This window comes from Diorhabda carinulata, chromosome 7 (genome assembly GCF_026250575.1).
Source record: "Diorhabda carinulata isolate Delta chromosome 7, icDioCari1.1, whole genome shotgun sequence".
Taxonomy (NCBI): Eukaryota; Metazoa; Arthropoda; class Insecta; order Coleoptera; family Chrysomelidae; genus Diorhabda; species Diorhabda carinulata.
In genome coordinates, this window is record NC_079466.1 from 20,369,563 (window position 1) to 20,384,239 (window position 14,677).

Genomic DNA, 14,677 nt, shown 5'->3' on the forward strand with positions numbered 1-14,677 from the left:
ATTTGTTGCCAACAAAATATCCCATTTAAAATGTATATTTCTAAATCTTGCAGTACTTTTGCTCGTTTTTTATTTAATATTAGCACTAATCACAATTTTTTTAGAACTATCATTAAAATTAAAGACTGTTTTTGGTTTTATTGAAATTTATTTCAAATATTGTATACAATACAAAATTGTTGTAATAGGAACAAAATGAACACCTCCCAGTTTAATCCAATAGATTCAGTATACAGTTCTTAATATTAGTAAAATGATTCAACATATACATGACAAATTAATAAATATCTTTGCTATTCGAAATGTGTATAATAAAGATAAAACATCACAAAAATATAAAAATTTTCTTAACAAAAATAAAGAAAATTCAGCTTTGTTACTACAATATTACTCCATAATCATAATAAAAATTAATTAAACAGTAAAAACCCGGAAATATATGGCATTTTGATATAAATTACTCAAAACTGATTAAAAAAAATTTATAATTTGAATTTGGAAATTTACGTTAAACCTGTTTAAATTATATTTTTAAAAAGTAAAAAATAAATATTGAATCTAAATGAATCTAAAACGCTTGGGAAAATATTTAATCAATTCAAAGCTAAGATTAATGAGTTACAATCAAAAATAAAATACTTTTTAATCAACAGAAAACTGGAAAGGTAATGGATAAACTAAGACTACAGAGCCAAAAAAGAAATTATAGAAAAATGTAGTAATTCAGAGAGAAAACTTTTGGGCTATTAATGTGGGGAAATGGAGACTGATATTTGAAACTAAAGCATACAAGAAGAAATCCAGAGGAAGAATTTAACTATTTGAAAGGAAAGAAAACCATGAACTGAACCAAATACTTTCAATTCATATGAATGTGTATAGTGTCCAACAAGTAACATCTGCAATACCTGTCATGTTGGTTGCCTGCGCAAAAGACCCCACCGTAAGAAGCAACGAAAGGAAGAAATCTTTTTTTTTTCCATTATATGTTTACGTAACTTCTCAACTTCAATAACATTAGAGAGTAAGTTGTTATTGGGGCCGAATAACAATAACTTATTCTGCAACACCCATGTCAGTTTCAAAATGATTATAGAGTCGAAAATAATATCGGAAACTGAAGAAAGTTTTATTATTCAGTTTAATCTGCATGTGCAACTCGTGTGACGTTGTTTATTTTACTTTTTATTTCACCTCGGCACTTGAATAAAAATGAGAACAATTTCAAATTGTGCTTCATAAACGTTTTCTCTTATTTTTTGAAAATGATGATTTCATAGTGGTTACGTTTTATTGCGATTTATATCGAAATGCACACCTTATTTTCCCCTGTAATTTCTGGAAGTTGAATAGATATTTAACGCTACGTGGTGTGACAAAGAATATAATGAATTATTTTTTATGGAAGTACTTATTAACGTTGCCTCTATGTCAACTGGCACGTCTTAAACTAAACATTAACTTTTGGTTCAAAATGAAAAATATTTCCAAGGAAACTAAAGAAATATTGAAATCTGTCTTTGGTGATGATATGGTAACTATTCAGAAGTGGCATGAGCATTTAAAGTGGAAATGAATCAGTTGAATAATGGGACGTCCTCTGACATCAAAAATAGATGTGTAGATAGATTATTTCTGTCCCTTACAAGGACTCGAGATTAATTTGATAATTGAAATGCAATAAGAATACGTTTCTCAGATTAAGATGACAGCGCCACGGCGGAGAAAACCAGAAACTACTTTTTTTGAATATTTTTAGTAGTTGTTTCATTGCATTGGACTTGATTTTTGTTTTTAATTATTACTTACTCAATGTTTTATTTTCAGTTGAGTTATAAGGTCATTATACAATGAGTTTATATCATTTTATTTTTTGGCAATATGAAACTGAGAATTCTAGAATACATATATCATATTTGAAAGGGTATGCTAATTCCAAATCCGTAGTAGAGGGTGAAAATGTGTTAAATGCAGAACAACCCATTTTAATTGGGAAAATGAAAGCCATTTATTGATGTGTATGAATTATGCTTACAAACAAGTGCTATTGATGCAAGCCCCAATAAAATAACAGCACAATTTTCCTATAAACTGTTATCTGTTTACCTCCAGTCTCTGAAGACGATAACTTGGTTATCGAAACGCGCGTCAGACAGTGTAATTGTGTTATTGGGAATAGTGTGTTCAGTATGAAGATCACCAACGGTTCCAGAAATTAACTTCACCTCAATCAACTCAGTTACACAAATACCCGTCAGAATTAGAGGGAGTATCATATGAAGAGTTACCTACAGAAATGAATGAGTTGGATTTGATTTTTGAAGATTTAAATTCTCTCCAAGAAAATTAATCTAGAATTCCCACTGCTTGACGTTAGTATCAATCGATGTTTTGTCACTGGGGAGAATAGGAGTGGCAGACCAAGTAACTGTATGATGGAATAAATAATTGTTTTATTCCTGAAACCTGAAAAACAAATGGAAATGTTTCGAAAGTAAACAAACAAGTTCTTTCAAAAAGTCCATTGATTATTAGAGAGATTACTAAAGAGTTTAATAAGGATTTGCAAAGAAAGAGGTACCACAAGTTACCGTTTTTTTCAATTAATTGGTCGCTTAAAGTTTTCTTGTCTGCCCTAATTGGTTTTAATCACCAGATTTCCAAAAAAAGCCTTCTAAATATGGTTCTAATTAAGGGGATTGAACTACTGTCTAAGAGTCATGGATTAACTCCAATTTTATGTTACCTTTTTTTACTCTAATTTTAATATAATGATTCACCATATTTTTTATCACACCTCGTAGATATGTGAAACCGATACATTACAAAAATATACGAAAAAACAAAAATGGAATAAAGAAATATCACACTTTACATACTCTGATGCGCATTATGATAACCAAATTATCATCTTCAGAGGATGGAGGTAAACTCTTTTTATAAACTGATTTTACTTTTACTGAATGTGGCAATATTGCTAAACTGTCAATAAGTGAAGTTGGTGTAAATCTTTTTATTATGGACGGTAGAGGTAAGTGCATACACTGATATAGTTATTTGAATCAAAAAGTGTCCCCAAAATTGCATGAAATAAATGAATTTAGTTACTTTTATAATTGTCATATACTAGTAGTTGGTAAATGTGTTGTATTAGAAGTCGAATTGCTAACACAGTCAAATAAATTGTACTTTTGACGTTGAGCTAAAAAGAAAATGATCCTCTGGTACAGCAACGCCATCTTAATTCAAGTTCATTTAAGGAACGCTCCTTACCTCTACCCTCCATAATTATCAAAAATTAGTAAGCAAGATAGATTTCAATGCTATCATGTAATTAGAGAAAACTAAATTTGAAATATATTACAAGTAGTACACTTCATTTACAAATTATTATGAAAAAGCTAATAAGCGGAGAATTAAATGAAAAGAGAAAAATTAACAATCTTTGGTCTCTGAAGGTGATAACTTAGTTATTGAAACGCGAGTTAGACAGTGTAAATGTGATTGTTGTTAGTGTAGTGAAGATAAACATTAGGGCAGGCCGAAAAAATATAAACACAACTCCATGATAACTAGTGTGTAAAACGGTCCCAAGGGCTCCCAGTATTTAACATATTCAATATTTTTACCGAGCCCCAAGCTTTTTGTACATCTTTTCACCTGGTTTGGTGTTTATGATAAAAAGATACATTAATATCACTAATAAATATTAAACCAGCCCAGACCTCATAGAGAGGACATCTTCCCTCCCTTTCCGCCCACTTCGAAAAAATTAATATTTTTCTGCAGCACAATATTTAGCTTTGTTTCAAAAAATCTCTCCTTACATCAATTTTTGCCCGATATATCCATCCATTGATTAACTTCCGCATACTTTCAAGGATGTTTCTGTAACTTTCACACATCTTTCAACTGCTGGAATGTGACAAGGAGAATCGCCAGAAATTAACTTCTAATGATTGGATTGTTCTGTCAATTCCGCAATTGTTAAGGCTTTGATAATTGGAATTTCGGTGACATTTGTATTCTGCCAGTCAATTCTCTTCTACCAATAAATCCTCTCGGTTCCTTCAATGTACAGTAGAACCTCTTTGATCCGGCACTCCAGTAATCCGGAGGTCTCAAACGGGTGTGATGGGAGAATCATGTTGAGACATGATACTCAAGACTAGTGTAAAGAAGCAACTGACGATCGGTCCAGTATTCTCTTATTTCGTGTGTCGCGAACATCTGTTGGTTTAGTGTTATTCTCAACGTAGCTGTTTAGTAGAGTATTAGTGAGAAAAATGTCACCCCAGTGTAAATGAAAATACAAAACATTAACGTTGCTTGAAAAACAGGAGATTCTGAAAAGACTTGAGAAAGGCTTACCAGGATTCTTTTCGCATAAATTTTTGGGAAGATTTCTATTTTTAATGGCTTCGCAAATTGCACAACAGCAACTTTTTCGCAGTCGTTCACAAGACTCTCAATAGGTTCTGAATAGTTATATGGGTCTTTCTTGTGACTGTCAATTTTTAGTATGCTGCAAAGGTCTTCCTAACCACTCTTCAATTAGTCGAATAACACCTCCTTTCCACACTGTATAAAGATTTGTGCTCTCACATCCTATATCTTTCAGATTTGTACAAGTAATGCATTTTTTGATAATGTAAGAAATTACACATCAATTGCTTTAACCGGTAGACTAAGCTATAAATGTCCAAAATAATTCCCATTGAATTCTTGTATTAGAGCTATGTTCATATGTGACTAAACTTTTACTACTGATCTGCAGTAGATCAATGCAGACAATGCATTAGCTTATTGACAGTGTTGTGCATATTGAAGGATTATTTTGAGCTTAGGGCCCGGTTGAACCTCAATATTTTTTGATTCTTGTTACATAATTAGGTGTGGGTTTCTTTTCCCCTTGGGGACCGACTTAAATAAATTAGTTTTACCTCAACTTGGGGATCTACGTTTCAAATCAGTAAGCAACTTTTGGTTCCAATATATAATTTTTCGGCCCAGTCTAGTTTAGTATGAATATCACCGATAGATTCAGAAATTTTAACATAAAGATATATCAAAGTTATTCAACTAGGGTAAAACACTACTTTGCACTTAACATTAAGTGAGGAAAAAGTTGCCAGTTCCAAAAAAAATTCGATCATAAAGCACATGTAAATAACACATACTTTTGTCATAATTCAACTTCGAAACCCTTTTGATGCAAAATGTACTAAATCATATTTACTACGTACAAAAATATAGGTTATAGAGTATATGCAACTTTCATGATTGAGCTATCATTGCATCTATAGCGAAACACCTACAACTGCATCCACTCACAGGACACTCTTGATGTTCACTACAATTAGAAGAAAATATGTTAATCTTTAGTGAATATTGACCATTAACGTATATAAATAGGGTATGCATGGTTTCATAAAAAAATAAATTTGGATTGTTTATATACAACTTTTTTATATTTAATACTTTGATCAATATTTATAGAGAAGAAAAATTATTGAAAATTAAAAAAATTTGTAGGTAGTTCAAAGATTTTAGTAATGTTGCCATATTGCGTGACGTCATAGGCATAAAATAAATACAGTTATACAGTTTTATAATAAGCATTATTAGTAAACTTTAATATAATATGAAAAATTGTATATATATCGTGTTTTGTGCCACTATGTGAAAATACTACGACTAAAACAAATGTTAAAGTTTTTTTATGATACCAAGACAATCGAATATAAACAAAAATTATTTTTGTTGTCAGAATCATTGTAAAGTGAGATTCAAATATAGAAGCTTTATTCACTTTATTCTTAGCTCAGCATTATAATAGCACACGCTACGTTGCAGGCAACGATAACCTCGTGATAATCGGGCAGACAACTGCTCAATGTTTTTATTAAACTTATGACGTCACAACTGAAAACCAATGAGAATAGTTTTCTTATGTAGTAAAAAAATTGAAATATTTGCGATTTTCAGTTCAATATTTAGATTTTATTCTACTTTTTGACATTTTTTCATATCAAAAATTCAAAAAATCAACAAAAAGTAAATAATTTTTAAAAAATGCAAGTACCTTATTCTTATATTTAAAGAAAACTTACTGAGCACACTGTTTGCACCACCACTACATCAACACTCATAATTACACTGTCTGATGCCCTTTTAGATAACCAAGTTATCGTCTTCAGAGACTGAAGGTAAACAGTTTACTTTCAGTCTCTGAAGACGATAACTTGATTATGAAAACTCACATCAGACAGTGCAATTATGAGTGTTGATGTAGTGGTGGTGCAAACAGTGTGTTCAGTATGAATATCACCAATGGTTCCAGAAATTTCCAGCTTAAAGAAAACTTACTCAAACCATTCGCACAAATGGCCTGCATGGCCACCATGCCTACACGTTTGACACCACGTAAACCATAATTCGAACGGCGTATTTTTTGTTCCTGAACAATCCCCTGTTGTCGTTCCCATATATTGTAGACAAATGGCACATCTTGGTAAAGGTTTTCGACAATTTGGACACGAAGATAACTGAAACGTAATATTATTATATCCAAAAAGTTGCAAAAGTTTTTAACATTGTTATGTGCACAAGTATAGACACCAAACACATCAAAATCAACAAGAAAGATTCAAGCAGTGGTCAGTTTACGAAATTGCTATATCTATTAAATAGAGGAAGCTCAGAATAAATGAAAAACTAAATTTATTCAATTCAACATTAAAAATCACAGATATGGAATATAGTATTTACTACCACTTTATCAAAACTCACAATATCACCAACACTTACAGCAATTTCAGCTTATCTACCTGTTAGAATAAAAGATATTGATTTTTTTTATGAAAGACTTACCTTCGATTTGATCGCAGAACTTTTATGAAGTTGAGGCCTATTCCTATCGTGACTAGATAAGTAAGCGGATATGCTTTTTCCACAGAAATTGCAAGATACGTAAACTTGTTGAGGTGGTTTTTCGGATTTGTAGGAAGCTAACATTATGTCAAAATCGGCGCGCTCGTGAAACATTTTCCAACTATTCAAAACATTTCTGTAACTGAAAAAATAAAAAATGATAATTTTTTCATAGTTCATAATTGGATGGTGAGAGACCGTTGAGCACACATGTCTTCTGATAAGCCCATCATACTCCACTCAAAATTACCAAAGGCTGATGTCCTTTGAAAAGCCAATCAGGCACTTTGACTTGAACCTTGTGACGTTACTAGCTAAACTGTGAGGCTTACTCAAGTGTTTGATTATGAGTGTTAGCCACTCACTTATCACGTGGATTCCAGTTCCTTCCTCCTCGATGCACTAGAGACATCCTGGATCGTCCGTGATGCCCATAGTGTGTATGTCAGTCATCAGTCGAATTTCACGCATATTTAAATTGTAAAGATATACTGTACATCTAAGTGTACCTTAGTTTGTCTCATACCAGGTATTCTCAGCCATCTTCGCAAATATATTGTGTTTTTTTTTTATCTGAGAATAATAGTAGTAGTAATCAATCAAAAATCAATATTCTTAAGCAACTTCCTTTTGTCACAAGTATTCGACATTACAACCTGTTTATACTGCTTACTAAGCTTGCACCCACTTTGACGCTGTTACGTTCATTATTTTCACCGATGCTGTACTTACTTATCAATCCAATTTGTCACAACTTCAGACCCTAAATCATCATGGAAGGCCCTTGTTGCAATTAAAGTCGTTGATTGAATATCACCGACATTATCCAGATATTTCTGTAAGAGTTTCAATCCAGTAGAACTGTTACCTAAAATTAAATTTTACACTTTGATAATATGAAAAGATATTATTTGGAATCGAATCATTAATTGATTATTGGAATCGATTTATGCATATTATACTATATATAATGCATACTATAAATTAAAAAATCTGTAACGTAAATGAGCCCAATCGAATCACATTAATTCTTATATATTTGGGTGGTGTATTGGCGTCTACTTTTGTCAGAAATTGTTGATTAACTGTCCATTGCAGCCGATTGTGGTCGAGTAATGTCTTCTGATGTCTACTGACGTCGATTGAGGTACAATCATATCAATTCTACTTTTTTTCCACATATTATCGATTAATTTCTATTCTAGCCGATTGAGGTCAATTGTCATCTCATATTGATTATTGTCTTCGGATGTCTACTGACGTCAATTGCGGTCGAATTACATCATTTCTTATATATTCAGTTGAACTGGCATCTAGTTTTAATTAAAACGTTTCGAGTTAAAACTGTAGTTGACGGTTTTATCTGGTGTGTTGTATGTCGGTGTATATTGGATTGACTAAAAAATGGATCGAAAATCCAATTTATCTGTTTTTTGTTGGGTTATACTACTTTGGAAACAGTTATCGCTCGGTACCAAATATAGGGAATATGGGAAAATATCAACTAATTCAAAGGTGATGTAATCTAAATAATCAAACTAAAAAATTCCCTCATTAAGAAAAACTTGTCAAGAATATATATTCGGGGAAAAATTTTGCCTTAATAATGGATTGGCTGGTTTGACCGGCAGCTTTTACTCACCCGTGACTAGAAGACCGTCCAAATTACCTTCATTACAAAGTTCTTCTGACAATTTTCTCATATATTCCAATAATTTTTCATCCGGCAAATACAAACAAGATAATGCTACTCTATCATCTACCGCTATACCTTTTTCGTTCTGTAACAGAGATATTCATTTAAATTCAAATCAATATAACCTAATATCAACCAAATTTATAACATAAAAAATACTCACCAGCACTTCATCGTAATTATAATCTGGAGCTGTTAGAAAGCTGAACATTACTTTTAAGTAAGGATCACTCAATCTTGATAGACAGTTGAGACAATTCTGTCTCCAAAGACTATTGGGTTCATCGGAAAAACCTGAGAGTGCCATAGCGACAACGTTTAAATTCGATCCATAATTGGCATTACTCGGTGCTCCTCTTAGTACCTCTATTGCCAATTGTATCTTGAGGTTAAACACTGCTATGGCAGCGGCTCTGGTGTAGGCTTGCGAATTTTCAAGATGTTCAATAAAATCCATTAGGTATTGAGAATCTTTTTCTAACGGCCAACTACATAAACGTAAAGCTTTGTCTCTATCTTCGTGCCTAAAAATATTATTTTCATGATGTGTTACAATATATGATCATATTTTAATAGTATTTTCCTAATTTTTATTCTTCCACTTGTATAAGTGTATAAATATTGTTTTCTGCTTCTAAAAGAATGTTACTAGTATTCATTCTATCTTTATAATTGTGATTTTTTTTCAACGACTAGGAAGAATGCACAAAATTGCTTGGTGTAAAAGCACTCGAAGAAGCAACAATATCTCAACATTAGCCAGGTTCTAATAACATACATGATCATAAAACTTTGCATCATGTTACCTGTACATAATTACAGAGCCTTGACAATTAGGATAACCCACGTCGCGCCAAAAGACAGTAACCACATCAGATTTATTTTGGACAGGATCTATATTTGATATTACCGATAAAACTCCCGGATGCTTATCTTCTGGATCTTTTATAATACCACTTTCTACTAGTTGCTTCGTCAAATGAAGCCAGTTCCAAACGTTAGCTAACGATAGATCGTCCTTTACTAATTCGGCGTTTTTTGAAAAATCTTCCTAAAAAACAAATTGAATATTGAATATTTAGCAACGGTACTCATTCAAGTGAAAATTTCACTTATATTCATCTATATAGCATATTCAAAATCTACTTGGAACATGGGTTTGAACTGATAAGTAGAAATCATATGGAAAATTTAGTAATGTCATAATTTTTTATATGTTACTGACATTCATTTTTGATGTAAAATAGGTTTTTCAAAGAATATCATTTATAAAACGTTGAAAAATTTCAAAAGGAATCTTAATATAGATCAAATATAGATCAAGAAACTCCCCCTTAATGTTCTAGTTTTTCCCTTGGTGACAAAAATGGATAGGACCTAAATTATTCGTCATAAAATTCATTTGTCTTTTACTATTTTGCGCAATATTGAGCCCCAATCTTGGGGCATAGAATGCAGTCACGCAAAAACAAATGAAGAATTATTTATGATACAGGTTTTTATAAAGGTACCGTTTTTAAATAACAAGCGACTTCTTCATGTGTAGAAAAACGTTGACCTCGCAATTTATTTTTGATATGCGGAAATAAGAAGAAATTAATGGTTGCCAAACAAGGACTGTACGGCCCACGACCCATCTATTTGATGTTCTGACTATTCAAAAACGGTTTTGTTTGAACTGATGTGTGAGAGTTCGCATTGTCGAGTTGGAGACTGATTCATTTTCGGCGATTGGTTTTCCTTATTTTTTTAATACTTCTGACAAACTGATCTACCATTCAGAACTGACCAATATACGATGCTCTAATGGAACGGTGGCGGTATGTTTAGTTATTCCGAAAAAAACGATCATTTGCATCAAAGTTCTACGTGCGCAAACAATTTTTGTTGAATTTGGTTTCGTCTTGAAAGAACCATATAGTCGATTGTCTATTAGCTTCGAGTTCATATGCATAGATCTTATAGGTGTCTCTTGATTAACCGCGATTAAATAATGGTTTGAGTTAAAATTAATGTATCTAGATGACCAGGTTTTCTTGTTGTACCATTCTGTTTTTATATTGTTATTTTTGTGAGTAAATTAGTATCTGGAAAGTTATTTTATTATTTTTTTCAACTTTCATTGTAAATTGTTATTTTTCATGAAAACTTGTTCAATTAAATCACGAACATTTGATGTGATGATTTTCAATTATTTTCGACATGGATTAAACCAATAGCAGTGTGCCAATCAACTCGCTTCGACTTTTGGTGATGAAGCATCATCTCGAGTCACCGTGTTTCACTGGTTTTCCGAATTCAATCGTGGTCGGATTTCGCTACAGGATAATATATACCCGCCTGAGAAGTGAAGAATCTTTTGATTTATATTTGCTTGTATATCAAGACTCGGTACTAACAAATTTTTAAAACTTTATAAATTATCTCCCCAATATCTAGATGCAGTCATATTGCTAAGATAATTTGTTTTATTGATCATGCAGATAATATAATATAAAAGTGCCCGTATTTACCATTTATCAAAATAACTTTTGATTACTGCATCAATATAAAACGCTAATTTTTGGAATAAATTAAATGGATTTGATTGAAATATATATAAAATTATTAGATACCTGAATACCATAACGATCCTTCGCTCTCTCTTTGATATTATGTGATATATCCTCTACAAATGTATCATTGACATGTCGAAGTATCTTTCTACCGTGCGACCATACGATGTTATTTGTCGACCAATTCACGGTTATCCTATCAAAAACAGTATAATCCTTAATAGTACCTGAAAACATGGTATAATTTTCACTTGGAATTCCTGATATAGAATAGAATGTATAGAATAGAAAATAAACTTAATGCATAGTTACAATGTAATTAATAATTACTAAAACTGGATAATATTTGAACTGATTTGTATCATATTATTTTATCGGATATATAAATGATTTTCAATATAAACATAGCTTACCGGAGAGGGCAATAGTCAAAAGACGGTTTTCATCTGTCGCATGCCATGAAAAAGATGTTATGTTATGAGGTGAACCAGGACTTACAATCCTCTCCATCACGTTCGGTTCAAGTTCTTCATTACTAACAACACTATGTTTGATATCATAAAGATTGATTACTGAGCTATCACGTTGTAAACTTGCCAAGGAACTGTATCTATAAAAATCAGATAATTCTATTTCTATTAACAATATTTTTTGCAACTTACTTAATAGATGGACTTTTAAAACTGTTTATTTAAACATTTCTGTAATAATTGTTGTTTTCTGAATTTTATATATTTTTTTTACTCTTAAGCTACTAGTCCAGAAAATTATTCAGAAGTTCAAATGATTCAAATATGATTAATATAAACAAAATTAATTTTGGACACCTAACCAGCAAAATTGATTTAATTTTTTATTTGCAAAATGTTTACTACCTCAATGTGAAATTAGATATATTGTCATTATTGAGGAATCTGTTAGAGTAACAAACTTAATTCTTTGGCAACTAATCAGCAACAAATTTTTTATCATAATTGGTTTGCGTTTGCTGTCTTCTCTGCTAACTTTTTACATGTATGTAGTGATGGATAGCCGGGAAATTTTCCCGGGGAATTTCCACTGGGAACGGGAAATTTCCCAAAACACAAATTCCCAGGAAAAAAACGGGAATTTTACTGGAAATCACTAAAGTAAGACAATTAGGTAATATTAGATACAACTTGTTAAATTTGACAACAGTGTTAGCGTTTACTCATTGTTTACACTTATAAACGTGTCAAGACATGTAGTTTAATATTTTTTAATTTATTTTAATTTATTACAAAAGAAAATATGTTTCTTAAAATAAAAACAGGTCATATCAAATTAATTCTTGTCTTGATTGGTCGTGTCTGTCATGAATAAATGAAATAAATAATAAGCTGAAATTTAGAAAAATATATTGGGAATTCTTAGGGATCTGCTTTCACTATAAAATTCTAGAAAATGTTCAAAGGTGACTAAATATAAACAATTTAGTCGTACGCAAGTCATTATCAATTTCCTTAAATCTATTCTTTGTCACATTGACAGATTTAATACTCGGAATCTTCTTTCCATAGTATATATATTTCATTCTGAATTGAATAATAATTCGTAAAATACTCACTTAGTTGGACACCATCCTATTTTTATTATGGATTTACTTTGGGGAATAGAAACAACAGTTTTTTCAAAATTTCTAACATCCCAAAGGCAGATTTGATTTTCATAATAAGATGCTAGATGCATATCATCATTAGGATTTGTACAAACACCAAAAACACCTTTGGTTACAGTTGAATTTACCATCTTATTTGGATCTAAAAGCATAATGAGTTATTGAAATGACCAACTTCTTTGCATTTCATTTGGTGATTCAGAATTACCTCGCATATCAAAAATTTTTATATTCTTTCCATTCATACCAGATGCTAATATTTTGCTTGTTCCGTGGAACCAAGCTAAGCTGTATGTAACTTCTGATGTTCCAAACTCTGCAACTGGTTTAACCAATTCAACAGCTGGTGCCATTGTATTAACAGCCATTCTACCACTATTTGATGAATCATTATTAGAATTGAATTTGTGAATATCCCAAATAAGAATTGAACTGTCAGATCTGTATTTATCAAGACCAGCCGCAATTAAGTTATGCTCAATAGGGTTAAATAGCACTGCGTTACAATGACGACTATGTCTGGGTACTACAAAAGATAATTATAAAACATCAATATGAACAGTTTAATTATATACAAGATTTTTTTTGTTAAACAATCTTAACCTATGACTGTGCTAAACATATTTTGAACTTACATTACAAAAATTTATATACATTTTGCATCTCAAATTCCTAGACAACTGGACAATTAAATCGATATGGTATTAGATTTATATTATTTCTTCACTCTAAAATGTTTGGACTTATTTATATTCTTGGTGTTATTGTCCTTCTGAATACGACATTTGAGTAATAATATAGTAATAAGGGATCGAACCATTGACAATTTGAAAAACTCTTAAACAGTTTCATTTCAAATCTCCAACCCACAAGACCATTCGTAATTTCTTATTTTTATTGTTATCTATATCTTATAATTATACTGTTCAGATGCATAATTTTGAATGGATACAGAAATATAAAATACTATCATATGTCCTTTTGCTATTTTTAAGTTGGTTTTATTATTGAAAAACATATTTTAATTTAATAAATCAATTGAGTTATATCACAAAATAAAAGATACAATTATATTTTCACATTTGAGGGCATATATTTCAATTAGCTAACACCTACCTAATTCTTTTCCTGGAAATCCATAAGCATCATGTTCAGATGGACCAAAAGATGTTAAGGCAACTCTACCATTACCAAGACCAATGGCTAAGAGTAAGTCATTTTCACATTTTGGGTAGATATCAATACTTCTAACATAATGATGATTGGTGTTAGTTGTTAAAACTTGAGCACATGTTGTATCAGAAACTTTGAATACTGAAAAGTTGGCAATATATTACATACACTAAACTTCTCCCTCAACAAAGCCTAGTAGTATACTCACCGAGTAAACAAATATAAAAACGACAAAAATGAGAAACAAAAATAACAAATAAAAATGATGAAATTGACATATTATATTCAAACTACATATGAATAAAAATATAAGACAAACGTAATAAGTACCTGTAGAAGGCAGTGTGTCATTTTTTAGAGCTTGTATTTGATACAGACAAATTTCTGCACCCCAGGTAATGAACTTGTTGTGTATTGGAGACCATTGAATTTCTAATTTACCAGACATAATTACGAGATAATATCATATATGTTTTCTTTTAAATAATAACAATGTGTTTACAAACATTGCGTAAGTAGGGTTATGTTTTTCAACGTAATTTCGACATATTTGTCACATGCCTCTTCGTTTCTATATAATAGATATGTCTCCAGTTATTGAAGTTTTTCGGCTAGTAAGATTAGGTAAATAGTTTGATATACTCTTTTGAATCTCACTTGCACGTGTTTGGAAATAGAAGA

At 31.2% G+C, this 14,677-nt stretch overlaps 1 protein-coding gene across 1 annotated transcript; it reads right to left on the reverse strand.

Annotated features, from left to right (window-relative positions):
* Window positions 1-128: 128 nt before the first annotated feature.
* LOC130896718 (GATOR complex protein MIOS) lies at window positions 129-14,560 on the reverse strand. Its single transcript, XM_057804992.1, has 13 exons — window positions 14,327-14,560; window positions 13,940-14,137; window positions 13,032-13,349; window positions 12,773-12,965; window positions 11,598-11,794; window positions 11,245-11,411; window positions 9,436-9,680; window positions 8,793-9,153; window positions 8,576-8,714; window positions 7,666-7,801; window positions 6,874-7,075; window positions 6,370-6,548; window positions 129-5,353 (listed from the first exon to the last, which is right to left on the reverse strand). Exons 1-13 carry the CDS (start codon window positions 14,442-14,444, stop codon window positions 5,278-5,280), a joined length of 2,529 nt encoding a protein of 842 aa, XP_057660975.1. The 5' UTR covers window positions 14,445-14,560; the 3' UTR covers window positions 129-5,277.
* Window positions 14,561-14,677: the final 117 nt, after the last annotated feature.

What these genes read in the sequence shown, in the direction of transcription:
- LOC130896718 (XM_057804992.1), bottom strand. Translation starts at nt 14,444, where the DNA reads ATGTCTGGTAAATTAGAAATTCAATGGTCTCCAATACACAACAAGTTC. An exon ending in ATAATTACGATGAAGTGCTG is followed by an intron (nt 8,715 to 8,792) that starts GTGAGTATTTTT and finishes TCTCTGTTACAG; the next exon opens with AACGAAAAAGGTATAGCGGT. An exon ending in GTGACAAATTGGATTGATAA is followed by an intron (nt 7,076 to 7,665) that starts GTAAGTACAGCA and finishes TTATTTTTTCAG; the next exon opens with TTACAGAAATGTTTTGAATA.